A 26177-nucleotide genomic window follows, 5' to 3' on the forward strand; every position below is an offset into this window, starting at 1 on the left:
CCCGCCGCGCCCCGCCTCCCGCGCCTCTGCCGCCGCGCGCCTGCGCATACTGGCCCCGCCCCACCAATCGGGCCGGGAGGGGCGTGACCGGCCGCGCCCCCTGACCCCGCAGGCCCCGCCCCCATTCCCACGCGGCGTGCGCTGCCGGAAGTGGCGCCGCGGGTCGGGACCTGCCGGGTAGCATGGCGGGCGCGCAGGGCGTAGGGCGTGCGGCGGCGACGGGGGCACGGCCTGGGAAGCGGCCGCGGGGGCCGGAGCCGGAGCGGGAGCCAGAGGAGGTGACAGCGGGAGCGGGTCGGAGCGGCGGTGTCGGGCGGCGGGGCCCGGGGCCGCACGTGGTGGCTCGTCCGCCCACCGCGAGGCCGCCCAGCGCGCGGCGGGCCTGGGAATGTGAGGAAGAAGGGTCGCCTGTCCTCTGCGGCCTTGGCAGGGAGCACCCCTGCGCAGGGGGCGGCTGGATGGGGCGGCGTCGGGCGAGACGGGCAGGGGAGGCGGCATCCTGTGCGGCGGCCCTGAAACCCTTAGGATTGTGCGTCTTCGTACCGCGCAGAGCTGCGCCCGCGCCCCCAGTCAGTATTTACGCGCTGCTGGCACGTCAGGCCTGTTCTGTAACTGAAGGGACATAGGTGATGGAGAGAACCCATGACTGCCTTGCACACGTGTTTAAGTGGACGCATGGCCACGCCGGCTGTGGATGTCAATCCGCCTGGGCTGTAGAAATCCTAGCAGCAGTCCTGGAGGACTCCCCTTCTCTTCGGGACACACTCCATGCTGCTCGCCTGCCGGTCAAACGCTCTGGGCGTTACGTGCAGGCTGCCCAGTTAGGTGAGAGAGTTGTAAACTCTTGAGAGACAGTGAAATCCAGGATTCTGTACTCAGATGTTTCCTAGAAGTCGACAATTTCTTGTTCGTTTTTAAAAGGCAATGACGGGGTTCACCCACTGTGCATTGTGTCCTGTAGAGTTAGGGGTGAGGTGGTGTCTGGTAAGTAGGGTTTTGCTCAGAAAAAGCTGGGGCCCTACCCGAGGACAGGATGAGTGGGTAGGTATATACTTATTTTTAAGTTAAACTTGTATCATTTTTGTCACTGTTCAACCCACCTTTACAATTTACTGATCAACTGTTGGTCTCAGTCTAGCTGGATACAGAGGCTTCTCTTTCAGAGAGAAAAGCCCTTCCAGGGTCCTGTTCCTCCACGGGCTCCAGCCTCTGCCCCAGTGCCCTCATAGCTCTGGAGTTTGCCAGCGTGGAGTGTGGAGGATGGAGAGCCTGGATTGGAAGTGTGGGAGCTGAACTCTTAAGAAAGAGATGTTGTCCTTGTAAAGTCCTTCCCTTGTGAGATGCAAGAAATTAAATGTCCCTTCCAAGGGCATGTGGCTATGCTGTCAGTGGAGGTAGACTGTGAGGAAAGTTCCACCTGGGTTGGGTGGATGGTTTTGGTGGAGGGAGAGGCTTGTGACCTGAGGGCTATGGCCTTGGAGGCTGGCCACACAGAGCCAGCCTGGGTCAGCAGGGTGCCTGGCGGGTGGTGGGTGGCCTGGGAGTCTGGCTGTCATCAACCCTGTGCTCCTTGCAGTCCTCTCTTGCCTGTGCTCCTGCTCCCAGCCTCCAGGATGGCAGCAGTTCTGGCCTGTCTGAAAGCGAGGAGAGTGTGTTCTCAGGCCTGGAAGATTCCGGCAGCGACAGTAGTGAGGATGACCCCCCCAAGGAAGAGGATGGGGTCAGCAGTGACGAGGGCCGTGGCGAGACGGAGAAGACCACTGAGCAGCAGGTGCAGGTGGGTGAGCGAGTGGCCTGCCAGTGGGTTCTCCTCTCTAGATGAAGGTGGCCAGGACAGAAAGTCACCGCCAGGCCTTAGGCTCTCTGGGGGGCTGACCCCACACTGCTTTCTCCCAAGTTTCCTTGGGAATCCCAAGGCCCACATCCGTCCTCCGATGCACCTGTGGGGACATTTGGGGCCAAGAGGAACAATTGGCGAGAGTTGGAGTGCTCTGAGGTCTTGGGGGTTGCTTTTCAACCACAGCTATGTGCCCTGTTCTTAGGGCCCCAAATGTGCCTGGGCCTCCTCTTCAGGTGACTCTGATGTCAACTCTCCGTGGAACTCAGCCCACTTTCAGTTGTAGGCTGGGTTTCCTGGGGGCAAAGCCTGAGGTGGGGATTCATGTGCAAGGTTCTGCCTGGGGGGGAGCTCATAGGACACACAGGAAGGAGCCACCCGAACATGTGAGCCTGATTCCAGGGAGCCTTGTTGGTTGAGACTTTGGCCTTGTACCTGTCTCTGTGATGATGGGGAAGGGTGCACTTCCCTCTGGTCTTAAGTGAGAAAAACGAAAGAAAGACTTAATTTAACTAAAATACAATATTTGCTCTTTGGAATGTTTTATTTATTTATTTTTTTGAAAAGATTATTTATTTTTTTATTTGACAGAGAGAGAGAGACAGCCAGCGAGAGAGGGAACACAGGCAGGGGGAGTGGGAGAGGAAGAAGCAGGCTCCCAGCGGAGGAGCCCGATGTGGGGCTCGATCCCGGGACTCTGGGATCACGCCCTGAGCCGAAGGCAGACGCTTAACGACTGAGCCACCCAGGCGCCCCATGCTCTTTGGAATGTTTTAGAAAGTAGCTTATAAGTATTTGTATTTCCGACGGTTCTGGTGTTCTGAAGGTTATGACCTTGAATCATACAGAAATCTACTCCCATAATAGAAACCAAAAAGCCATGCTTGTTTGGTCTGTTTCCTAGGAAGAAAGGATTTAAAGTCAGATTTAGACCTTTTTTCTTTTTTTTAAGATTATTTATTTGAAAGAGAGAGAGAGAATGAGCAGGGGGTAGGAGCAGAGGGAGAAGCAGACTCCCCCCACTGAGCAGGGAGCCCAGCGTGGGTGGCGATCCCAGGACCCTGGGATCATGACCTGAGCCAGAGGCAGACAACCTACCGAGCCAGCCAGGCGCCCCAGATTTAAACCGTTATCCATTCAAGCTTTAGTCACCATGCCGGTGTGCACAGAGAAATGGCGTGCAACCTGTATTGGCGTGGTTTGAAGGATGATAGGCAGCTGTTTTTCCTCTTTTTTAACTTTATAAAATTATAAAATATACCTTCCTTGATAAAAATTACATCTTTCATCAGCAGTGCTCGGTAGAGTGGAAGTTCCTTATGCCCCATGCTGCAGTTGGTGACCACCGCTGATAATCATCTTTCTACCTCATTTCTTCTTTTACAGTTAAGGATCCAGACGCTTAAGTATTTATTTGATTATTTTTTAAAGTAGGCTCCACGGGGCGCCTGGGTGGCTCAGTCGTTAAGCGTCTGCCTTTGGCTCAGGTCATGATCCCAGGGTCCTGGAATCGAGTCCCTCGTGGGGCTCCTTGCTCAGCAGGGAGACTGCTTCTCCTTCTGCTTATGCTCGTGCATGCCCTCTCTCTTTCTCTCATAAATAAATAAATAAAACCTTTAAATAAATAAAAGTAGGCTCCACACCCAACATGGAGCCCAACACAGGGCTCAAACTTACCACTGTGAGATCAAGACTTGAACCAAGATCAAGAGTCAGACACTTAATACTGAGCCACCCAGGTGCCCCTAACTTTTTATTTTAAAAAGGGGTTTTTATCCTTTTTTATGAATAAAATTTTAAAAATAAATTTTCAGTTAATTTTTTTACATTTGGAGAGAGAGCGCGCGTGTCTACTGCACACGAGCGGGAGGGGCAGAGAGTCTTAAGCAGACTCCCTGCTGAGTGTGGAGCCCGATAAGGGGCTGGATCCCAGACCCTGAGGTCATGACCTGAGCTGAATTCGAGTCAGATGCTCAACCAACCGAGCCACCCAGGTGCCCCTAAAAATAATTTTAAAAAATTAAATAACTTTTGGGGCACCTGGCTGACTTGGCAGGTAGAGCATGTGACTCTTGATCTCTGGGTCATGAGTTCAAGCCCTGTGTTGGGTGTGGAGCCTACTTAAAAAAAGTTTAAATAACTTTTTAAATAAAAATTTTCTATTTGGGGTGCCTGGGTGTCTCTGTTGGTTAAGCATCCGTCTCTTGATTTTGGCTCAGGTCGTGATCTCAGGGTCGTGAGATCAAGCCCGGCTTGGGGCTCTGTGCTGGGTGTGGAGCCTGCCTAAGATGCTCGCCCTCGCCCTCTGCCCCTCCCCCCTTAAAAAATTCCTACTTAAATTCTCTAAACTAGGTAATGCGTGCAAGTATTTCAAGAGGCTGTGGAGCGGAATCTGGTGGGAGGGGCTCTCATTGTAGGTGTGGCCACGCTCGGTCCCTCTGAGCCCCTGGGCATGTGCTCCTCCTCTGGGTTCTCCCCCAGGTGTCTGTGCCAGCCAAGCTTCGTGTTCTCTGTAGGGCCACCTTTTCTGGTCTGCTTGCTGGTCCATTCAGCAGGGACTGAAGCCCTCCCTTCTCCAGAAGGAGGGGGCAGCCTTCAGTCCAGGGAAGCTGGCTCTGGCCACCTGGATGGGGGCAGTCCTCAGAGGGAGGTGAGGCTGCCCCTGGCTCCACAGCAGCCCGATTGCGCTCCTGCTTGAAGCCAGGACCAGGGCCCGTTGGTGTGTGCTGTGCTGGGGCAGCGTCGGTGTGCCACTCCCTTGGCTCCTCCCATTTCACACCCAGGCTCTGAGGACCATCTCTGTCTCCTGTGGGTCATCCTGGATATGAGCCCCACAAGTCGTGAGGGGTTCTGAGTTCCACATACCACCCCGGGCTGCCACTGCGGGATCCTGCCCTGGTTGGGTGTTCATGTCTCTGGCTTTTTGGTGCTTTAATTGAGGGGTACAGGTGGCCTCTGTTGGAGTATTTTCTGTTCTAAAGCACGATTGTCGTTTTACTAGGTTCGAATTTCTCTAGGCCAAGAGAAAGGGTTGAAGTATGTGAGGGGGTGTTCTCAGTCCTTAGAGGAAATCTCCCCATCTCTCCTTTTTCCACGTGCTCCTCAAAAGCCATCTACACCCCTCCATTTGGTTGAGCTGGCTCCCCCCTCCATGTCTTCTGCTCACACTCACTCTTTGGGTGGTTTGAGCCCTGTTTCTAGCGTGCAGCCTCATAGCTGGAAACCGAGCCAGCAGCCATCACCACTTCCAGTGTGTTCTTCTGCACGGAGACTTCTGTAAAGATGTCCTGCCACCGGGGTGGGTCAGCAACCCAAGACCCCCTCCATTGAGCAGCTTCTAGAACTAGTGTCTCCCTGCTGCCGTCGGTCCCGTGGCCCCATGCCGGCAGTGCTTGTGCTCCTGTCTTCCCCAGCTGTCCCAGCTCTGTAACGGAAAGCCCCCAGAGTTCTTTGGCTTCTGGCCGCAGCCGGCTATGTGGTGAGCTGCTTCTGCAAGTGGAAGTAATGATTTCCTGGGGACCCACTTTGGCTTCTGTGGCCACAGAAAATGCCCTGCTACTCTTCCTCCCACTCCTGTGCCTGCTTTCTGGGACCTGGTTCTAACCAGGCTGCTGACGGCCACCACACTATGGGGCTTTCCCCTAACTTCTCTTCCACTGTATGTTCCTGTTGCTATTTCTTCCCCATTCTGTCCCCTCTTAACCCATGTCAAGGCTTCCACCACTTCCAGGGGTGGGCGGGCCACCACCCCACTCCTGACCACTCCGCTGCACGTGCCTGAAGGGCACCCCGCCTCCTTGTGGGGCTGTGTGCTGATGGCAGGGACACACAGCCTGAGACAGGCCAGCAGGAAGAGGTGCTACTCGCAGTCAAGCTCTGCAGACTGGAGTGGGATGCACCTGGGCCAGGCATTCCGATCAGCTGAGTGACCTCCACAGAGGGAGCTGGTGGGTTTGCCTTCCTGTTCTGGGAGGAATGGGGCTGAGAGGTCATTGTCAGGACCCTGCCCCACAAGTCATGGGTTCCAGGTGTGTCTGGCCATCCCAGACTGGCCACGACTATCCTGCTGAAACCATCCAGGGATGAGAATGGATGGCCAAGGGATCACTGGCACGTCCTGGGGGGACTGCCCTGAGTCTTCACCTTCCTTTGCCTTGGGGAGAGATGTAGTTACGTGGCCCAGGTGCTCAGCGTTGCCCTGGGGAGACATGGCCCGCTTTGGTGCCAGTCTGCCCTGGGCACCACTGTATATGAGCTCCTCCCTGTCCACTTCCTCTTGTGTCTTTGGAGGGGATTCAGACATGTCCACTTTCTTTTTAAGGGTTGTGTAGGATTACATGACAGGCATTGCAGGACACAGCAGAGTGATCACTTAGGGCCGTCCCTCCCACTCTTTCCTGCCGCCTGCCCCCGTGTGAGGATGAGGACTGTGCCTGGGTCTTTCTAGGGTGTTCTCTGCCATCCAGGCTCCCGAGTGCCGTGCCTGACTGCTTCCTACTGCTGTCTTCTGCGTTTCCCTCTGGCTCCGAGGGCTGTCCTCGCCACTTGGTGTCTGTAGTGCGCGTGGGCCACAGGTGGCCTGACCATCCTGGCAGGTGGGCAGTGCTGCCGTAATCCCCTAGTGGAGGCTCGTTCCCACGTGTAAGCGGTTCTTGGGATGTGTTCTGAGGAGCATCTCTGGGTCAAAGGCCGGTGCGTTTTTAGTGGAAGGAAAGTGCCGCTTTGCACTTTGGACAGCTGCGTTAGACACCTGCTTCCCGTGCCCGCCAAGACCGTGTGTGGTTAAAAGTCTTTGTTTTTCTACTGTGACACATGGAAAATGTGGTCTCTTGTTGCTTTATGATTTAAATTTTCTTACATTAGAAAAAGGGCATCTTTTCCTGCGTTTCTGTGAGGACTGAGCTGTATTGAGAACACCCAAAACGCAAAGTTTTCGTTGCTGTCATGTCTCGAAGGTCAGGCCCCCTAGGCTATACTTCATTCCTCTTCTAGTGGGTCTGAGAAGGCCACGTGGACCCTTGGCGTGTGCCGCTTCTGAACTTGGGCCTCTCTGCCCAGGTGGGCCTGCAGCCCCCTCCCGGAGCCCTGCTCCCCACTCCTGGGGGCTCTAGCCCAAGGCTGGAGTGGACCCCGGGAAATGCCCCCAAGCCCTCTCTCAGGGGGCTGGCAGGTCCTTATGGGGAAGGAATAGCTGTCTCCATTAGTTCTTTTCTTTTTAATCTCTTGCCCTAGAACTTCCTCCTAACCCCCTTTGTTCCTTGACCCTCCGTTTCCTTCCCCTGGTCTCAGGAGTCGCTTCGGTCTGCTTCCCTCGGCTGGAGCAGCTGTGCATTTGCCGGGCCCACATGTGGGGGGTCAGGACCACAGGGTCCTTGCCATTCTGCTGGGCTGAGGGCTCCCGTCTGCGGGGCCAGGCACTGTTTAGTCTCTCCTTGTCCCCCTTCCCTGTTGCCGTGTAACTGAGTAGCCCCCGCTTAGCGGCGGGACAGTAACTCATGTTCTCACAGGTTCTGGGAGTCGGGGACGGAGGGGGCTGACGGACAGTCAGGGTGCTGGCAGGGCTGGAGGAGCTCAGAGGAGGAAGAGCACCGTGTATTTGGGGGGCTGGTAGGTGCTCAGGAGGGTGGGGCTGTGGGGTCCCCATCTTCCTCCGCGGAGGTCTTGTCTGGGGGCTCAGTGCGGTGCGGGGAGGTCCACGGCCTCAGCCGGCCGCAGTGGGCACATTTGCTTGTTTCTTTGGATGCGTGTAGTTTTGGGTGCGGGCATTGCTTGTGCTTCTCCGCTGGAATAACGTCTTCTCCCCGTGTCTGCTCGCTCCCTTTGCCTCCACTCAGAGCACCCACCCCTGTCTCTGGGTCCCCTCAGGACTGGCTGCCTGCTCGCTTGTCCTGGTGCTCCATGACCTTGTTGACCTGAGTCCCTGTCCACCAGGCTGGTCTCCTGGGGCACACTCCACAGCTCCTGCCCCTCCTGCTCTGCCCCAGCCCGAGAGCACTCTGCACATGCCTCCCGAAAGGAGGCAGGAGAGGAGCCCGGTGCTGCATGTCCCCTGCGTGCCACGTGTCCCCTGTGTGCCCTGTGTCAGCTCCTCTCCTCGGTGCCTCAGGCTGCTTCACCCTCCTCGGGCTGCCGGCGCCCCTCCTGCCTCCACCCTCAGGCAGCGGAGGGGAGAGAATTGACCTTAAAGGGGAATCTCCTTAGGCTCCCCCTGTCCCAGCACACCCACCCCTGTCCCACCTGTGCCTCCCACTCACCAGGGCCTCTCAGTGGGCAGGAGGGTCCTCACTTCCCCGCGTCCTCCGAAGGAGCCCTGTGCGGTGCCCTGGGAAAGGCGACGTCTTTATGCTTCTCCTAGGTTACTCGTGTTGAGCGGACTTCTGTGCCTAAAGCCATTTTCACCCCTTTGTGCTTGCGTAGATCAATTGTTTCCACTGGTTATGTTTATGTCGGTCCTTCTTATAGGTGTTTTTTCCTATTTCATTTTCTTTTGTTCAAAAGTTCCTGTTGTTGTTCATTAGATTGCTCGCCATGTTCAAGAACGTAACTGCTGATGTAGTAACGATACCCTGTGTGTGAGGAGTATTTTCCAGGTATCTTAAGAAGAGTTCTGCCCATTGGTACTGCAGACCCGTGGGCGGAAGGGGCCTTCCTGGGTGCGGGTGGAGGGACTCTGGGGGTGCGGGTGGAGGGACTGCCAGGAGGCCGTGCAGGGCACTGTGTGAGTCTTGGGCCCAGGCCATGGCGGTGCTGCCCGTGCTGGGGTCCAGGCGTGGGCGCTGGTGTAGCACGATGTCAGCGTTATGGCTTGTGGGGGTGCAAGGGGGCATCCCCAGTGAGTCTCACCAGCTGGTTAATGGAGCTCACCTCAGCTGGGAAGTGGCTGGACACCAGCCAGAGAGCCGAGGAGGTGGGCCAGCGGCCGGAGTGGGATTGCCCCCGTGGGGCAGGCAGGCAGCTGCTCCATGACCCATCCCACGCCTTGAGCATCAGACAGCCATTTTAGGGCACTCTAATTTTTGGGGATCAGAGTGCAGGCAGGGTGAGGTGGTGTCATGTCTGGAGTGACGTGGTCAGTGGGGTTGGGGGTAACCCACAGCCTCCTTCAGCTTTCCCCCCGAGAATTAGGCTGCACACTCAGAGCACATCAGCTTTTCCTGTGCCCCTCCAGGGTTCTGCTGTGTTCTGCTCTAGGACAGTCATCACTCATCACACCTGGTGTTTTGGGGCTCAGGTGAGGGTTCTAAGGAAGAACAGCTGGGGTCTCTTCACTTGTATGTCTGAGCTGGGGGAACCTGAATGGCTGGCACTAGCTGGGCACATCCTCACCCAAAGGGCTCAGGGCTCCAAGGTCACAGCTGCAAGACCTTTATGGTCTAGACTCAGAGTTCACACGTTGTCGGTCTGGGCTGCTTTCCTTGGACAGATTTAGGGAGGAAACCATATAGCCTCTGCCCTCAATGGGAGGAAAGTCAAAGATTTGCAGCCATGGTTTGAAACGGCAGTGGCACAGTATGGGGCACCCCAGTGGCTCAGTTGCTTAAGTGTCTGACTCTCGATTTTGGCTCAGGTCGTGATCTCAGGGTCGTGAGATGGAGCCCCATGTTGGGCTCCGCACTCAGCTAGGACTCTGCTTAAGACTCTTTCCCGGGGCGCCTGGGTGACTCAGCCGATGAAGCATCTGCCTCCGGCTCAGGTAATGATGTTAGGGTCCTGGGATGGGGCCCTGTGTCCAGCTTCCTGCTCAGAGCAAGAGAGAGAGCATGAGTGGGGGAGAGGGAGAAGCAGACTCCCCGCTGAGCAGGGGGTCCAATGCGAGGCTCAATCCCAGGACCCTGGGGTCATGACCTGAGCTGAAAGCAGATGCTTAACAGACTGAACCACCCAGGTGCCCCCAAATAAAGAAATCTTAAAAAAAAAAAAAGAAACAGCAGCATTCTTCCACTGTGTATAAAACGCCCCCCCAACCTTATCCTATGGCCACGCCCAGCCCGAGGGGCTCGTCTGAATGAGGCCCGGAGCTGGTGCTGGTGCTGGTCCTTGGCCTCGTCCCCACACAGCCATTTGCTGTGGTGGCATCGAGTCCCAGTAAACTCATCTGTTGTCAGTGGGGAAGCAGGGAGCACAGAGTAGTGTCTGGTGTTCCTGAAATCGGCTGGGCAGAAGCAGCTGTTCCTTGTGCAGGGCTGGCTCCTGCTTCTGGGAACAACCCTGGCCCTCCTCTGAGTCCCCTGCCTTTTCCCTCAGAAATGAAGGGGGGTTCATTTTGTGTCTCTGGCCTTTTCAGGCCCCGGTGGTGTATGATCTTTACAATCTGTGTGTCTGCTGGGTATCAGCCTGCATCCCTCGTCAGAGGAGCCGCAAGTGCGGAGCTCGCCATACTGGTCCTTCTGCGCCCGGCTCCCCGAGGAGGCTTAGTGGCGCCACAGCCGGTCTGTGCGTGGACGCTCCTTCGTGCCCACGCCGGCTCCCTGAGAACTCGTGTTACTAGCTGCAGTCTGGATCTGACCTTGCTCCCAGGTGTCCTGGCCGCACACAAGCCCAGTGCACCTCCCGTGGACCTTCCGGGTATGGTGGCTGCTGTTCCCCTTGTGCCTTCTGAGTCTCTCACAGACCCCACAGGAAAGCCGTGCGGGGAGCCAGGGTTCAGCCTGGCTGCCCTCATCTGAGCCACCGTGGGGGCTGTCGGGGTCCCGCTTGCATGAGGAGCTGGAGGAGCCGTGCCGTCACGTGGCAGGTGGCGGTGGCAGTGGGCTGTGGCTGGGCTGGGTCTGATGCTGGCGACCAGAGAGGGTCTGTGGCAGTTGGTAAGATGCCATTGAGGCAGTCAGAACCCCCAGGGGCCCTGCTGTGGTCCTCATGGTGTATTACGGTCTTGGGGGTGGGCAGAGAAACAAGAGTGTGTTCCCCTTGTGTGTTTCACGTTCTGCTTCAGTTTCCCGCTCTTCAAATGCCCAGTACCAGCCTCGGCCAAGTGTGTCCACACGGTAGGCCGCTCCCAGAGCCTCCCCTGGTTCCTGGAGCCGGGCCTTGCCTGTGCTCTGCTGCCCCCTGGCGGCCACCCTGTCCCCTGCAGCAGCACTTCTGGAGGGAGACCAAGGAGGGCTGGGGGGCCAGCTCTTTGTGGGAACGGGCAGCCCCACCGCGGGGGGGGGGGGGGACCGGCCTGTCTGTGGCTCCCTGCACCTGCGCGTGCACGCTGTCCCCAGGGGCCGGCCACACCCAGCACAGGGCAATGTGGGGCGTACTGGAGGACGAGGGTCCGTGACCGTGGCCTGAGGTGCAGGTGGTGTGGGATTCTCCGGAGTCCAGTGCTGGTGGAGTGCGTCAGGCGGGCTGGTGCTGTGGGCACCGTGGACCTGCCGGCCCTGGCCTGGCGTCCGGGCGCTTGCCGAGGAGACTTGCTGCCTGGCCCTGGGCCTGAGGCAGGTGTGTCCGCTGGTGGCCTCTGCGGGTAGGGCTCCCTGTGGGCAAGGACGGAGGATAGCTTGGGGCTGCCCTCCTTGCCCCCCGCCCACGCCCTGCACCCATCAGGCTGTGTTGACCCACTTTCAGCGGGCAGGGCTCCCACAGCGCGTGCGGCATGGGGAGCGGGGGTGGGGGAGACGTGGAAACCGAATCCTGCCTTGTTCCTGGCCTGGAAAAAAACTTAGTCTCCCACCCTCCTTATACTGAGGGAAAAAACAGGCGAGAGGAAGAGCCACCTCACAGGCCTTTGGCTCTTGCCCGGTCAGGGGGAGTGGGGCTCTGGGGGGTGCCTCGCTCTGGGGTTCCTGCTCCCGAGTACTTGACCGCGCTCAGGAGTGAGAGGTAGGGCTGTTTTCCCCATCAGCCCCGGTTCCGGTACACCCGACTCCCCCCACCCCGTGAGGGAAGAATCTGTTTTCCACGTTAGGGTGCGGACGTTCAGGGGCACCCACTCCCTGACGCGGTGGGATGGGGTCAGCCTGGGGGCTGTGTCCTCATGGCATTCTGTAGGTAGGGGCACCTCTCTGGGCCCTGGGCCGACCGGGCTGAATGTGGCTCTCAGCTGCCGTAGACACCGAGGCCTCCTGGGGAAGAGGGTCTTGCCCCTGGCTGTGACCCCGTGACAGTGGCTGATGGCAGGTGCCATATGCCCTCTTCCAGAGGCACTGGCCCAGGTGTGGGTAACCCCCCTGCCCTGCCCTTGCTTGCTGCCGCGAAGTGGCCACCCCCACTTTGCTCCCTGACCCTAGGCTCTCCTGGGCCTGGCAGAGCTGGGTATGAGCTATGGGGCCAGGAGCCCTGCAGCCGGTTTTTCCGTTAAAGGCTGCGGGGGCGGCTGGGCCCTCAGCTGGTGGCTTCATTGCTGACTGTTCCTGTTCCCATCTGGCACGGGTGTCAGCCCTTCCCTGGGGTCCTTCCTTGGAACTAGCACATGGTGATGAGTCTGGCCCTTGACAGAGGACCTCAGGCAGGGCCCAAGAGGCCCACGTAGACCTGGGTGTCGCTGGTCTTGTCTTAAGGCCCAGGGCCATGTTGGAGCTCTCTAGAGATTGGGGGTGGCGGGAACTTTGGCCTCAACATCGGCAGGAGGGACGGTTGGTTCTTCCCGAGCCCCACCATCAAGGAGGGGGCAGGGGACTGCGGGCGTGGGCTCTGCCTGAGGTCAGAGGGCATCAGTGTCTTGACATAACCATTGTCCCCTTCTCTCCTACAGAATGGGACCCCCTCCCCAAGGACGGCGATGGCGAGAGTGCAGGGCTGTGAAGAGTATGCGGAGGACAGTTCTGACGAGGAGGTGGGGCTGGGCTTGCCTCTTCCACGAGGGGTGGGGGGGCGCCTTCCCCAGCTGGGCTGTGCTGCCCAGGGTAGAGAGGAGTCAGGCTGCTGTGAGGGGCCGCGCTCGTGGTCCAGAGGGTGATTTTGGGGTTGGGGATAGATGTCTGCTGGAGTGTGTGTCATCGTTCGGGAAGGAGGCGGGGTGGATGTGACACGGCGAGCCCCCGGGTGTGTCCATGGGGCAGTGGCTGATGCTGGGGTCCCTCGTGTTCTGTGGAGGCTGTGCTCATGCTCTAGGTGGGCACAGGGAGGCTGGGGCAGGGCCGGCTTCCCTGATGCCAGCTGGCCTGTGCTGGGCCCCCGGGGTGATAGACCTGAGTGCCAAGGGCAGCATCACCGGGCAGCTTCATGCAGGAGGTGGGTGGCTTCTGGGTGTTCTGTCCCTTCCCTCCCTGGGGTCCTCGAGGTGTGGGCTGGTGTGGGCCTCAGTGAATGCTGGGTGCCCCCTCAAGTTTAGGGTCTAAAGGGACAAGCATGGTGGTGGGCTAGGGGTGCCCTGTCTGGCATCCAGACGCCCCGTGTGTGGGCCAGCGGCTCTGTCTCTGCCGCTTTCGGAGGGCTGGAAGCTGAGGAGCTCTGAGCCCCCAGGTGGCTGTCTCCTCCTGCCTGTCCCCTCCCAGGTGTGTCCCAGTCACGGGCAGGGCTCTGGCCCTGCGCTGCCGTGTGCACCCAGGCGTGTGCCTCCTTGGGCAGCGGGCCGCGGGGGTGGAGGAGGACAGCGGCGTTGGTGCGGGCCTTGCAGGGACAGCGGTTCTCCAGAGCTCTTCCTGCTGCCTGTCAGGGGCTGTCCCGGGGCCTGGGGAGGCACGCGCCCCCACCCTGCTCGGCCTCCACCCCCGTGCTCGCGCTCTCTTGGCAGCGGCTGCAGGAGCCTTGGCTGCCCGCCCGATCTGGTCTCTGTGCGTTCAGAGAACAGAGACAAAACAAAATAAATTGGTTTCCTGGCCGGAGCAGCGGGCGCACACGGTGAAGGGGGGCCTGCGCGGTGCGGCTCCCTGCCTGTCTCCCCCCTCCCAGGGGCTCTGGCTGTCGGCAGCCACATCCTGTCGGCTACTTTTTTATATTTGGTATTTTGAGAAATCGATGATGGTTGTAAATGGAGTGCAGAGGCGGGGGAGGGGCCCTGGCCTGCCCACAGGGAGGCGCTCCTCCCGGCCCAGCCCAGCCTGGCCTGGAGCCGCAGTGGGGGCTGCGGGGGCCGCTTCCTCTGGCAATGACTATCCCATATGTCTGAGTGACAGGAGGGGGCCCTGGTGCCCGCCTTCCCGAGCTTCTGCCAGCACAGCCGGCCCGCGGCTCGAGGGGGCGGCAGAGCTCATCTTTCAGGAGCTCCGCCAGGCCCGACAGATGCTTCCCTCCCCTGAGCAGCACGTGTGCCTGGGGTGCTCGGGGGCACGTGGGCACCGGTTTCTTCCACCCTGACGTCATGGGTGTCTCTGCAATCCAAGCAAAGTGCGGTGGGCTTTGGGGAGGAAGCCCGGGAGCCCTGGCGGCTAGTGGTCCCACTGGGTACGTGGTGCCGAGCGTGGGGCTCGGAGGCTGGCGTGCCCCGTGGCTGTGCCGTGGCATTTTTGGAGCCTATAAGGGCCCACAGTCTGGGGACACCCCTAGTGTCAGGGCAGTCCCTTCTCCCAGCAGTGTCCTTGGAGGTGGCCGGTGGTGTCTGGACCCCACTTAAGGCCAGCAGCAGAGGTGTCCTGACAGGGTTGGTGCTCCTGGACGCTGAGGTGTGGCGGCCAGAGGGTGGGGTGGGAGTGCCACCTGGCCTCCTTTCCCCTGGGCCCTGCCCTGCCCGCTCCCTGGGTCTGGATCTGAGGCCTGAGCTGGGGGATGCTGGGGCTTCTGGATCCTCTGATTGCTGGCCTCTTCCGGGCCTGGCTTTGGGGAGCCCCACACCCCAGATGTTGACTGATGAATGACATTCTACCTTCATGGGCTAGTCAGAGTCCTGTTCCCATCCATTTGCCCTCCACAGTCCCCGGATTCACGTCCCAAGCTGCATGGGGGCCCAAGTCCCCTGGATGTGCTGCTGGGTGTGGTGGGGGTCCTGGGGGGGGGCCTGAGCAGCCGCAGGCTGTGTCCACCCCACTCCTCTCCCACAGCAGCGGCACCTCACAGACGTGATCTCATCCAGCCGCCGGACCCTGGGGAGGTGGGGCGGGGTGAGGGGAGGGGGCTGGCGGCCTTTGCAGCCTCAGGCCCCTCTTTGTTTCAAGTGGTTGGGAGAAACTGAGGCTGGCACTAGGTGAGAGGTGAGGGGTGGCTATGAACTCTGGCCATAGAGGCTGGGAGGCATTCTCCCCGCCTCCACCGTATCCGAGTCCCTGAACCCCTGGCCTGACACCCTTCTGTCCACTGTGGGGCCCTCCTATCCCCTGCGAGACCTCCGCTGGGGGTGGGGGGGCAGGGCTACAGCCCTGGCTGGCTCCGAGGCGCCCTGGCCTTGCTGTAACTTGGGATCCCGCAGGGACGGGCCCAGGCCTGTCTGTATCCAGAGCCCGCGATCCCCTCTGCTCTCTCGCCAAAGGGCCGTTAATGGCTTCTCCCAGCTACTGAACCGGCAGCTGCCTCCAGTGCTGGCGGCGGCCCGCTCCTCCCGGGGCCGCCGCCCCGCCCATCCTGGCCGCCCGCGCACTCAGAGCGCTTGCGTCGCTGCTGGCAGCGGGAGCCTGTCGGCTCAGGTTTCGAGCTGTTTGTGGAGAGCGTCCCGGCGCTCAGCCCGCTCGTGTCAGCCTTCCACCCCCGCAGCCAGCCTCCAAGTCTGTCCCTTCCCACTGGTCTGACCCACGGCCTTGCAGGTGGCCGCAGGGCGCCGTGGGTGTGACGCCTGTGACCGCAGAGTGCCCCTTGGTGCCGCTGCGAGGCTCCACCTCTGAGCCAGGCCTGCCACGCTTGGGGCGGGAGGCACACCCTCCTCTTGCCCGTGGGGCACCGGCCCCGTGCAGTCCTGGTGCTGCGTCCTTGGGAGAGAGGATTCCCCCTGGGGAGGGCAGGGTGGCGGTCGGTGAGTGGGGGTGCAGCAGTGGAAGCAGCTGTCCCTTATAAGCGGCGTAGTGCGCGTTCTGGGACTGAGCAGGGTCTCTCAGGGCTGCCCCCCCCCCAGTGTGGCAGCTGGCAGGTGAAGGTGGGGCTGATTCAGAGCCACGTCCCCCCTCTGCTGGGGCACGTGGGTGGTGGAAGCCCCAGCCTGCTGCTGTGTGCCCACGTGGAGCCAGTTTCCTTGGCAGTAGGAACCCAGCCAGGCAGGTGGGTGGGAGAGTGCTGGGACAGGGGCCTCCTGGGGGGGTTGCCCTGGGGCTGGAGGTGCGGCTGGTAGTCAGGGCAGGTTCTGTGGGAAAGGTGGGTGAGGGATAGTGACTGCAGAGCGGCTGAGTGGGCTGGGGACGGGGCCGCAGGCAGGGGCTGAGGTGAGTCCTGCAGAGTGAGATTCTGGAGCACTGGGGGTGGGGTGGGGGCCGGTGAGGAGCTCTGGGGCTAGGCCCAACTTGCAGCAGCAGCTGTGTGACGCGTGGGTCTCAGAGCAGGTCTCTGCCACCTCGCAGGGGGGCCGTGAGCCTGTGCCCGCACTCAGCATTCCAGAGGTGTTTCTGGGAGCCCCTGCCTGTAGGTAGCCAAGAGTCAGGGGGCCCTCTGTGGGAACGCCCATTGGCCCTGGGGCTGACCAGGGTGGGTGGGGGCCAGGTGATCTGAGGGCCTGGGAGCTATGGCAGCTCCGGTGCGCACTCCCCTTCCCACAGACCCCATGGAGGGTGGACTTGCTACCCCCAACCATGGAGGGATTGGCAGGGGGGCCAAGGAGTGGGCTCAGAGGGGTCCTGCGCCAGCGCACGTGATGGCCCGGGGGGCCTGGCTGGCAGCACTTTGGAGGCAGACGGACAGATGGAGGTGGTGGTGTGTGGGTCTGCGGCCGCAGAGGTGCCCTGCTACCTGAATCGGCAAATGGAAATGGTAGTCTGATGGAGGAGGTTTGGGAAGGCGGCTCTGAGCTCCCCACCTAGTCACCCTGGCCCATCCAGCTGGTCCATGGCCTCTGCTTCTGGCCTGGTCCCCTGCTGGGGGCTCCTCACCTGGCTTTGGCCTGTGAGGCAGGAAGAGGCCAAGTAGGACCTGGCTTCCTCCCTGTGGTCCGTGAATCAGGACTCATCCTACTGGAACCTTTGGTGGGTGCAGATGCAGCAGGTGAGCCTGGGGCACGCAAGCCCCGCCTCCTGCCCGGTACTGACAGAGATTAAACACCGAGGAGGACGAGGCTCAGGACGGCTGAGTGGCGCTCAGAGACAGGCGGGAGCTTCGTGCAGGGGGAGCTGAGCGAACACTGCCGGCATTGTAATCGGAGAGGGGCAAGGGAAAAGAGAGAGCCTGAGCGAGGGCGGCTGACCCCATGCTCCCAGGGGACAGGTGGGAGAGGCAGAACGAGGAGAGAGTGAAGGATTCCAGAGGTGGGCCGGCTTCCTCTCTCGCAGACAGACACGGGAGGGAGGTGGGCAGCGGGCCAGCGCCGTACCTGCAGTTCCAATCTGCGGTCCTGACAGCTGCAGCCACTTTGGGGAGGGGGAGGGGAGGGGCTCATCGAGAGCGGAAAAATCCCAGCCGACACATCAGCCAGTTGCTTGCTGCTTATGTCCGGTGCAGTCTGGGGGGTGGGGGACCCCTGCTGGCCCCATCCCATAGGCTTGTCCTTGGGGCAGAGTGGCCCCCCCAGGAGAGCATGGGGGTGTCTGTGTCCTCAGCCCGCGCCTCCGAGCTTGGTTCCTGACCTGGAGGGGTCGGTGGGTGCTTGCCCCCACAGGGTCACATGTGCTTCCTGGCAGCCCACAGGTGCTGAGCAGGGTGGGGGCCGGCTGGCCTGCGGGCTCGGGCCTGGTGATGAATCATGTGGTGCCGCCAGCAGCTCATTCCCCAGGCTGGGGACAGGGAGCTGACAGCCGGGGCCGATCAGAGTGTTTCCAGCCCAGTTTGGCCCACAGAGGCGGCTGCTGGCCCAGGGTGCCGGCCTGGCCCCTCCTTTCCAGCTGCCTCTGGGGCGCGCACACGGGGAGCCCTGTGTCTTTGTCCCTCCTGGTGGAAGGCGAGGCCAGTGTTCTGGGAAGAAGCAGGGCCTGCAGTGGGCAGGGAGCACCTGCCACCCCCAGCCCAGCGGCTGTGAGGAGCTGAGTGGACTCAAGTGGGGCCGCCGGGCCCGCCACCCCCAGTCTGGTTTGAATTTCTGGAGCAGTGAAGGGTGACGGAGTGCTCCTCCCCCGCCCCCTCCGCTCCCTCCTGTTGGCTGGCGGGCCAGGCCCTCACCGCCGCCGCCGTGCTGCTACCGGAGCAGCTCAGGGAGCACCGGGCCCGCTGCCCAGGCCTGAGTCGGCCAAGCTGCAGCCACTGTTGGGAGTCACAGGCCCGGCAGCGGAGACCTTGGCCCTTGCACACCGTGCCCCAACAGGCTAGGTCCCTGGGGACCATCCCAGCGGGCCTGTCCTCTCCCACCAGCGTCCCAGATTCGCAGCACCCCCTGCAGAGGCCTCCTGACACCCCCTCAGTCCTGGGGCTCCAGGGGGTGTCCCTTCCTCTGCTTCTCCTCTGGCCTCACGCGGTATGTGCTCCCCATTCTGCCTCCTGCTGCGCTGCTCTGTGTCCACAAGGTGGGTCTGCCCACTCGGGTGCTCATCATCTTGGGGGGGGGCTCCATAAGGGAGGTTTGGATCCCCCACCCAGGTTCAGGTGTGGAAATGTGATTACGGTAGGTGAGGGGCGGGTGGGCCTCCCCTCAGAATGTCACCCCTTGCCCAGTGAGGCAGGGGAGGCAGGCATAGAGGCCCTGGGGTGCACCTGCCTCCCCCGGACACCTCCCCCAGGGCCTCTCTCAGGTCCCATCGGGACCCCCACGTCTCTGGGCAGGCGGGTAGGGTGGGGGCTTGCCCTCTCCCCCTCCCTCTGGCCAGCTGTAGGCTCCTGCAGGATTAGGGAAAGGAAATTTGGGGTTGGGTTTCTCTCTGAATGGAACCTGCCGTGGCGACTTTTTATCCTGTTATATTTCTATCACGTTGGACACAGCCCCCCTCTGGCCCTTAATGGCTCTGGCTTTGAGAGTTTCCTCCAAAATTACACCACCGCTTCCTGCTTCGCAGTTCCCCGGAGCCCCTCTGTGCAGAGGAGGGGGGCAGCTCTGGCCCTGCCCTGTTGGGGTGCCCACGTGGGCCTGAGCACCTGGCCTCTCCCTGGGGGCCCAGGAGGGTGTGTCAGTGGGGGCGCCTGAGCCTGTGCTGAGGGCTGGGAGGGCCCAGGGCCAGCACCTGGCGCCCTCGGCCATTCCCTACCAGGTCTGGCCGGAAGTCAGTCTGCTGGCCCGCCTGGCCAGTGGGGGGTTGGGGGGAGGAGGTGGCTCACACAGGGCCGCCCCTGCCTTTCTTCTCTGCTTTCCCAGCAGAGCTCAAGCCACTAAACCGTAATTGTCACCTGCAGGGTTTTAATGGTCAGCCAGCTGCGTACAGCTCGGGGAGGGGGCCTGAAATTGCCCTCCTCACGAGCAGGTGGGGCCTTTGGAGGGGCAGGGTGGGGCATAGTGGTAGGCAGCCGGGGTTTCTGCAGGGGGCTGAGCGCAGAGGGGGGCATGGGTCGTGGAGCTCTGCTCCTCTTACAGCTTGTGGGGGTGGGGGAGCCAGGGCACCCCAGGAGGGGTGGGACCCTTAGCCCTGTTTGGGGGCCCAGGAGGGCACCCAGGGGCGAATGCAGGTGGCTGCCATCTGGACTGCACCCTTAGGCCCACCCAGGCTTGGAAGCCTATGCCGGGCAGTGCCCCTCAACCCCCCCCCCCCCCCCGCAAGCATCCACTTCTTGGGTCTCTGGGCAAAGGCTGAGGCCCCGAGGCTTGGCATGATTGTGCTGCGAGTTCTGCCCTCCTCACCCCTTCAGGGACGCCTGGGTGCCAGGCGGGCCCTTGGAGAGGAGGCCGAACTGGCCAGTCCCCTGCTGCATGGCAGTGGGCTCCCTCTGTTCTTGCCTTGCCCTCATCTCCCTCATGGTCTCCTTCAGCCCCCAGGCTGGGAGGAGGGGCCTCACTCTGCCTCAGGCCTGGAAGGGGCTGCCCAGCCCCTGGAGGGTGGAGGCCTTCCCTGAGAACTGGTGTCCCTGGCCTGGGGGGACTGAAGATGGGAGGACAGAGCTCGGGGAGAGTAGAGCGCGGAGAGAGCGCCGTGAGGGCTGGGCTCAGGCTGGATTCTGAACCGTTCAAGACAACAGTGTGTTTCCACGGTTGGGCAGTACTGTTTCGTTTTTAATTATACAAAGTTTCCAGACTTTATATTATCATATCAAAGACACAAGATGCCAGCACGTAGTGACCAGAAGAAAACCCAGGTAGGAAGCCAGCGCAGAAGGTTCCGGTAGGCCTGGGCCTGTTGGGGCAGTGCAGAGTCCTGAGCACTTGTCTGTCCGTTGGCCCCTCCGTAGCCAGAGGCGGGGCTGGCTTGCTGGGCGCCCTCACAGGAGGCCTGTGCCTGAGTCAGGTCCACGGGGGCTCTCTGTGGATAGCCCAGCGGCGTCCGCCTCTAACTCCGAATCGTAGTCTTTCTGTCTCGGTCCTTGCTCTGCAGAGGGGAGGGGGCAGTGTCAGGGCCTGGCCACAGACCCAGTTGCTGCCTGCGCCTCTGGGCTTCCCCACTGGGTGCTGTCTCAGGTGGCGGGTGCTGAAAGCACCCCTTCCGCGCTCACCCCGGCTTCCCCATGCAGTTTGGGGAGGAGAGCACACTGCTGCACAGCCGAAATTGTAAAATTAAATTTCCCAGATGTTCAGGCCCCAGGAGCTCACGCGTGCTGTCTGGAGAGGAAATGGGGATCGGGAAAAGCCGCGCCGCATTTTCTCCCTGCTCACCCTGCTTTTCCGGTGCCACCAAGCACGCGGGAGCTGTAAATCACAGCCGCCAGCGCTCCCGCAACGTGGCCCTCTCCCCCAGCCCCCACATCTCCCGCCAGCCTCCCGTCTGCAGAGCCCACAGCCACCCCGGGGGTTTGAGTGGGCAGCCCCAGGGGCGTGGGCCAGGGCCACGGGAGAGCTAGCAGGTGCCCGATAGGCCTTAGGCCAGTGGCAGGGGCTATGGCAGGGCAAACAGATTGGGGGGGGCAGGGGAGTCCCCTTTGGGGACGGGGCGGGGGCAGAGTTTCTTGAACTAATCCTGGTCTGGTCCCCCAGCCTCTTCCAGTTTGGTGTCTTCCCTGCCTTCCAGACTCCCACGGAGCCCTGGGTGGCCCTGTCCCCCATGGGCACCTGTGTCCCTGGGGACTCAAGGGGAGAAGGCCCAAGGAAGGCCCAGCCATGCCTGCTCCAGCTGGGCCTTCTTGTGCTCCTCCCTCCCTGGACTCCGAGGGCACACTGGGTCACAGGTGCTGCTCCGGGGGAGGGGGGGGTTCTGGCTGCCTCTGGCCCCGTTCTCTGCCCAGCAGGTGTGGGTAGCTAGGGTGATATGGAGGCAGAGGCCGCCACATCCTACCCGTCTCTTTCCGTGGATGTCCCGTGGGCGACACTCACCAACTTTCTCTGGTTGCTGAGACAGAAGGTACAGATCTGTTTGGGCTGGGCGTTCTCGCCGTCGCGGGTGGGGGGCGGTGGGGGCGGCGGCGGGGGGCTGCCTGGGCGCGCGGCGTGGAAGAAGGCAGGCCCCGAGTGGCACGGCTGCCCGTCGCCGCAGGCCTCGCCAACTAGCAGCACGTTGCCCAGGTGCGAGATGTAGCTGGAGGCCAGGCGCAGCGTCTCGATCTTGGAGAGCTTGCGGTCGGCCGGCTCCGTGGGTATGAGCGTGCGCAGCGCCGTGAAGGCCGTGTTCACGCTGTTGGTGCGGTCCCGCTCGCGCGCGTTCGCCGTGTGCCGCTGCCGGGGCTCTCTGCCCGGCCGCCCCCCGGGCCCCGGGGCGCCGCCCCCCGCCCGCCTGCCCCCGGCCCGCCTCCGGGTGCCCTGGAGGCCGCAGCGCGCTGCGTGCACGCGGCAGGGCTTCTCGTCGGAGCCCGAGCTCTCACTGCCGCGGTCCTCGTCCTCCGACAGCGGGCTCACCTCGGGGTACAGGTAGCGGCCGGGCGGCGCGGAGCGCAGCATGGCGAAGGACATGGGGCCGGCGGGCGCGCCGTCAGCTCCGCCTTGCGCAGCGCATGCCGCCAGCCGCGCGGCCGCCCGGGGGCCGGGGAGGCGCGGGTCTCGGTGGCCCGCGGTGGCGGCTGCGGCGCCGCGCGCACGTGTGCGTCCCGGGCTGGAGCGGGGCCGCGGACCGGGCCTTTATAGTGGCGGCGGCCCCTCCCCCGCGCCGGCCCGCCCTCCTCCCCGCCTCCCAGCCCCCGGAGGCCGCGCGGAGCAGGGGCCCTCGTCCCTCTGCCTTCGCGCGCCACGCTGAAGGAGCTTGGAGCATCTCGCTGTCTCTGGGGGCTGTGGGGAAGTGGGAATCCCCTTCTGGTGGGTACGGGGTCTGGGCAGCCCTCTCCCTCTGCCTCGGCAGGGGGCAGGCGGGTCAAGTGGGACCCGTGACCCAGGCAGGTCTTCTCCCCTGGCATGAGCACGTTAACTCAGATGCCCTGGCGCTGGTGCTGGGCCACACCCTGTTTGTCTGTCTTTCCCTCTCCTGTGTACACTTGGGCCTTTTGTGCCAGAGTGGGGAGGGGGCACAAAGCCCGGAGGGGCTGTGGTTCACCCCACCATCCAAGGCTGCCCCCCCGCCCCCAGTTGTGTGTGGGGTCACCGGGTGGTACAGCCTCCCTCCAGCTCTGGCCCCAGTTGCGCCCTCAGCCTGAGACCCTGCTCTTCCCCAGCTCGTGCCTCTACCCTGTTCTGGAGCAGCCTCCTCATTTCCTTGTTGCGTGCTCCAGGGTCTGTCCAATTCAGGGGTGGCCCCCCACCCCGTGCAGAGAAGTTAGGGCAGGGGCACAGGGTGCGTCCCCGAAGGATGGGCTTGCTGGGAGTACGGAAGTTGGCCGGTCTGGGGCAGGCAGGTGCAAATGGGCAGAGCCCAGGGGGTCCTGTGCTCCTCCAAGGGGCCCTCGGGCTCCCCGCTGTGCTGTCTCATCTGGGCCCCTCCCCCTGTGGCCACTGTTCAGGAAGCGGCCGCCTGGGCAGCAGTCTCTGTGCTGGGCGGAGGGAGGGTGGTGGCTGGCAGGGGCCTCAACCAGGAATGTGTGTCCAGGAATGTGGCTGCTCTGGGGTGGGGGGCAGGACCAGGGAGGGCTGGGGGGGGGGTCCTCGAATGCCTGCAGGGCCGAACGCAGCGGCTTCTTCCTCCCCTTGGAGTGGGTTGACGGGGTCTTTCCTGAGTCCCTGCCTGTGGCTACCCATTTTTGCCTAAGGCCCCCACCAGGGGAGGGAGCCCATGGGCGATGAGGTCACCCTTGTCTGTGGCTGCCCAGAGTCCTGGCCAAGGAATCCAGGGGGGAGGCTCTGGGGTTGGCACCACTTCAGTGGAAAATGTGAAGGTACAGCTCCGGCGCCTCTGAGGGCCAGTTGTGGGGGGGCAGCACTGGCCGTCGTGCCACGTCACACCCCAGGGAGAGGGCATGTGTCGGGGTGCCCGGGTCCCGTCCCACCAGCCTCGAGGCCCATCCCTTTGCTCTCGCTGGTTCCCCCCCGCCCTTGCCTGTGACTCTGGGGGAGCTTGAAGGGAGGGGTGGGCGTGGTGGGTGCCCGATGCTAACACGCTGGCCTGCTGCCCCAGGACATCCGGAACACGGTGGGCAATGTGCCCCTGGAGTGGTACGATGACTTCCCCCACGTGGGCTACGACCTGGACGGCAGGCGCATCTACAAGCCCCTGCGGACCCGTGACGAGCTGGACCAGTTTCTGGACAAAATGGACAACCCTGATTACTGGTGCGCAGGCTCGGGGCGGGGCCTGTGCGGGGGGCGGGGGGCTTCGGGCTTGGCTCTGACGGGCGGCCCCCCCAGGCGCACGGTGCAGGACCGGATGACGGGGCACGACGTGCGGCTGACGGACGAGCAGGTGGCCCTGGTGCGGCGGCTGCAGAGGGGGCAGTTTGGGGACGGGAGCTTCGATCCGTACGAGGTAGGTGGCAGCAGCTCGCCCTGGGTGCGGGGGGGCAGCTGCAGGGCCCTGGCCCACATGTCCACTTGTGCCCCCAGCCGGCCGTGGACTTCTTCAGCGGGGACCCGATGATCCACCCGGTGACCAACCGACCCGCCGACAAGCGCAGCTTCATCCCGTCCCTGGTGGAGAAGGAGAAGGTGGGCGCCGCCCGCGGTCGGAGTCCCACTCCCGCGTCCCCGCGCACACTGACCTGCCCTGCCCTTACAGGTCTCTCGCATGGTGCACGCCATCAAGATGGGCTGGATCCAGCCTCGCCGGCCCCGGGACCGCACCCCTGGCTTCTACGACCTCTGGGCGCAGGAGGACCCTGACGCTGTGCTGGGCCGGCACAAGATGCACGTGCCCGCTCCCAAGCTGGCCCTGCCCGGCCACGCGGAGTCCTACAACCCACCTCCCGAGTACCTGCCCAGCGAGGAGGAGGTGGGCCTTGCACTGGGGTAGGGGTCTGGGCCCCCGTTCCTGGCCCCAAGCTCCCCGCTCACCCCCATCTCCACAGCGCCTGGCGTGGGAGCAGCAGGAGCCGGGGGACAGGAAGCTCAACTTCCTGCCACACAAGTTCCCGAGCCTGCGGGCCGTGCCCGCCTACGGCCGCTTCATCCAGGAGCGCTTCGAGCGTTGCCTCGACCTCTATCTGTGCCCACGGCAGCGCAAGATGAGGGTGCGTGGGGCGGGGGGCAGTGTGCCTGGGGGGGTGGCGCACAGGACGTGGGGCGGGGTGACCTCGTGCTTTCCTGTCCCAGGTGAACGTGGACCCCGAAGACCTCATCCCGAAACTGCCCCGGCCGCGGGACCTGCAGCCTTTCCCCACGTGCCAGGCCCTAGTAAGTGGGTAGGTGGGGGGGAGCCCCTGAGTGGGGGTGTCCGTCTCCTTACTGCCCCTCCTGTGTAGGTCTACAGAGGCCACAGCGACCTTGTCCGTTGCCTTAGTGTCTCCCCGGGGGGCCAGTGGCTGGCTTCAGGTGAGCTCGAGGTTCCCAGCTTGGGGGGGCTGCTGGGCGGGGGGGCCAGGGGGTGAAGGCCTTGTTTGCTGTGTCCAGGCTCCGATGATGGCTCGGTGCGGCTCTGGGAGGTGGCCACGGCCCGCTGCATGAGGACCGTGCCCGTGGGGGGTGTGGTGAGGAGCGTTGCCTGGAACCCTCACCCCACCATCTGCCTGCTGGCTGTGGCAGTGTAAGTGGGCAGCCTGGGGGGGTGCTGGGGGCCGCGGGTGCAGACCTGAGCCTGAGGGGCTGTGTGTCACTCCGGCCCGCAGAGAGGACTCAGTGCTGCTCCTGAACCCGGCCCTGGGGGACCGGCTGGTGGTGAGCGGCACGGACCAGCTGCTGAGCGCCTTTGTCCCGCCCGAGGAGCCCGCGGTGCAGCCGGCCCGCTGGCTGGAGGCCTCAGAGGAGGAGTGCCAGGGGGGCCTGCGGCTGCGCATCTGCCACGGGAAGGTGTGGGGGCTGCTGGCGGGTGGGGTTGGGATGGAGGGGGGGGGGGCCCAGCTGAGCCAGCATTGCCTCCTGCAGCCGGTGACACAGGTGACCTGGCACGGGCGTGGGGACTACATGGCCGTGGTGCTGGCCGCCGCGGGCCACACGCAGGTGCTGATCCACCAGCTGAGCCGGCGCCGCAGCCAAAGCCCCTTCCGCCGCAGCCACGGACAGGTGCAGCGGGTGGCCTTCCACCCTGTGCGACCCTTCCTGCTGGTGGCTTCCCAGCGCAGCATCCGCCTTTACCACCTGTTGCGCCAGGAGCTCACCAAAAAGCTAAGACCGAATTGCAAGTGGGTGTCCAGCCTGGCAGTGCACCCCGCAGGTGAGGGGGGGGTGTGCACCCCGCGGGGAAGGTGGGCGTGGGGTGTGTGCACCCACAGGTCCCCACCACCCCCTCTGCCCCCAGGGGACAATGTCATTTGCGGCAGCTATGACAGCAAGCTCGTGTGGTTCGACCTGGACCTTTCCTGTGAGCCGTACAGGGTGCTGAGGTGAGTGGCAGTGGGGGTGCGGGTGCCGGGAGGACCTCCCCTGCCCTCCCCTGCCCTCACCCAGCCCCTGCCCTCCAGGCACCACAAGAAGGCCCTCAGGGCCGTGGCCTTCCACACCCGATACCCGCTGTTCGCATCTGGCTCTGACGACGGGAGCATCATCGTCTGTCACGGGATGGTGTACAAGTGAGTGCCGAGCCCCGCGCACCCTGCCCAGCTGGGGGGATGGTGCTCCCCCGTCCTGAGTCCCCCTGCTCCCCTCCCCCACAGCGACCTGCTGCAGAACCCGCTGCTGGTGCCGGTGAAGGTGCTGCGGGGGCATGTGCTGACCCGAGACCTGGGGGTCCTGGACGTGGCCTTCCACCCCACCCAGCCGTGGGTCTTCTCCTCGGGGGCCGACGGCACCCTCCGCCTCTTCACCTAGGCCGCCTGGTTTCCGCGGGGCGGGGGGGCGTGTATGCTGAGGACCCTCAATACAGGTGTTCCCCTGCTGACTGCTGGTTTGCCTCTGACT

At 62.8% G+C, this 26177-nt stretch overlaps 2 protein-coding genes across 4 annotated transcripts; one reads left to right on the forward strand and one right to left on the reverse strand.

Annotated features, from left to right (window-relative positions):
* The first annotated feature begins 136 nt into the window (after positions 1-136).
* BOP1 (BOP1 ribosomal biogenesis factor) lies at positions 137-26157 on the forward strand. Of its 2 annotated transcripts, XM_045777450.2 has the most exons (16): positions 137-278; positions 1577-1777; positions 12516-12596; positions 23308-23462; positions 23538-23655; positions 23733-23834; positions 23905-24117; positions 24194-24355; positions 24438-24518; positions 24587-24656; positions 24735-24867; positions 24950-25130; positions 25206-25494; positions 25579-25663; positions 25742-25849; positions 25934-26157. In XM_045777450.2, the coding sequence occupies exons 1-16, from the start codon at positions 183-185 to the stop codon at positions 26085-26087; spliced, it is 2229 nt and encodes a 742-aa protein (XP_045633406.1). In that variant the 5' UTR covers positions 137-182; the 3' UTR covers positions 26088-26157. The 2 variants fall into 2 exon arrangements, with proteins under 2 accessions (XP_045633406.1, XP_045633407.1); XM_045777451.2 differs by lacking the exons at positions 137-278; positions 1577-1777; positions 12516-12596 and adding an exon at positions 20770-21174.
* Positions 19875-22512, reverse strand: SCX (scleraxis bHLH transcription factor). 2 transcript variants are annotated; one of them, XR_006776186.2, is made up of 3 exons: positions 21147-21852; positions 20333-20438; positions 19875-20208 (listed from the first exon to the last, which is right to left on the reverse strand). XR_006776186.2 is itself a non-coding variant. In XM_045777454.2 (2 exons), the coding sequence occupies exons 1-2, from the start codon at positions 21717-21719 to the stop codon at positions 20170-20172; spliced, it is 612 nt and encodes a 203-aa protein (XP_045633410.1). In that variant the 5' UTR covers positions 21720-22512; the 3' UTR covers positions 19875-20169. The 2 variants fall into 2 exon arrangements, 1 of the variants encoding a protein (XP_045633410.1); XM_045777454.2 differs by lacking the exon at positions 20333-20438 and having other exon boundaries at positions 21147-22512.
* Positions 26158-26177: the final 20 nt, after the last annotated feature.

This window comes from Ursus americanus, chromosome 9, assembly GCF_024610735.1.
Source record: "Ursus americanus isolate L20-20 chromosome 9, mUrsAme1.1.p, whole genome shotgun sequence".
NCBI classification, from domain to species: Eukaryota; Metazoa; Chordata; class Mammalia; order Carnivora; family Ursidae; genus Ursus; species Ursus americanus.

What these genes read in the sequence shown, in the direction of transcription:
- BOP1 (XM_045777450.2), top strand. Translation starts at nt 183, where the DNA reads ATGGCGGGCGCGCAGGGCGTAGGGCGTGCGGCGGCGACGGGGGCACGG. An exon ending in TCCCCACGTGCCAGGCCCTA is followed by an intron (nt 24,519 to 24,586) that starts GTAAGTGGGTAG and finishes CCTCCTGTGTAG; the next exon opens with GTCTACAGAGGCCACAGCGA. An exon ending in TGCGCATCTGCCACGGGAAG is followed by an intron (nt 25,131 to 25,205) that starts GTGTGGGGGCTG and finishes TGCCTCCTGCAG; the next exon opens with CCGGTGACACAGGTGACCTG.
- SCX (XM_045777454.2), bottom strand. Translation starts at nt 21,719, where the DNA reads ATGTCCTTCGCCATGCTGCGCTCCGCGCCGCCCGGCCGCTACCTGTAC. An exon ending in TCAGCAACCAGAGAAAGTTG is followed by an intron (nt 20,209 to 21,146) that starts GTGAGTGTCGCC and finishes TCCCCTCTGCAG; the next exon opens with AGCAAGGACCGAGACAGAAA.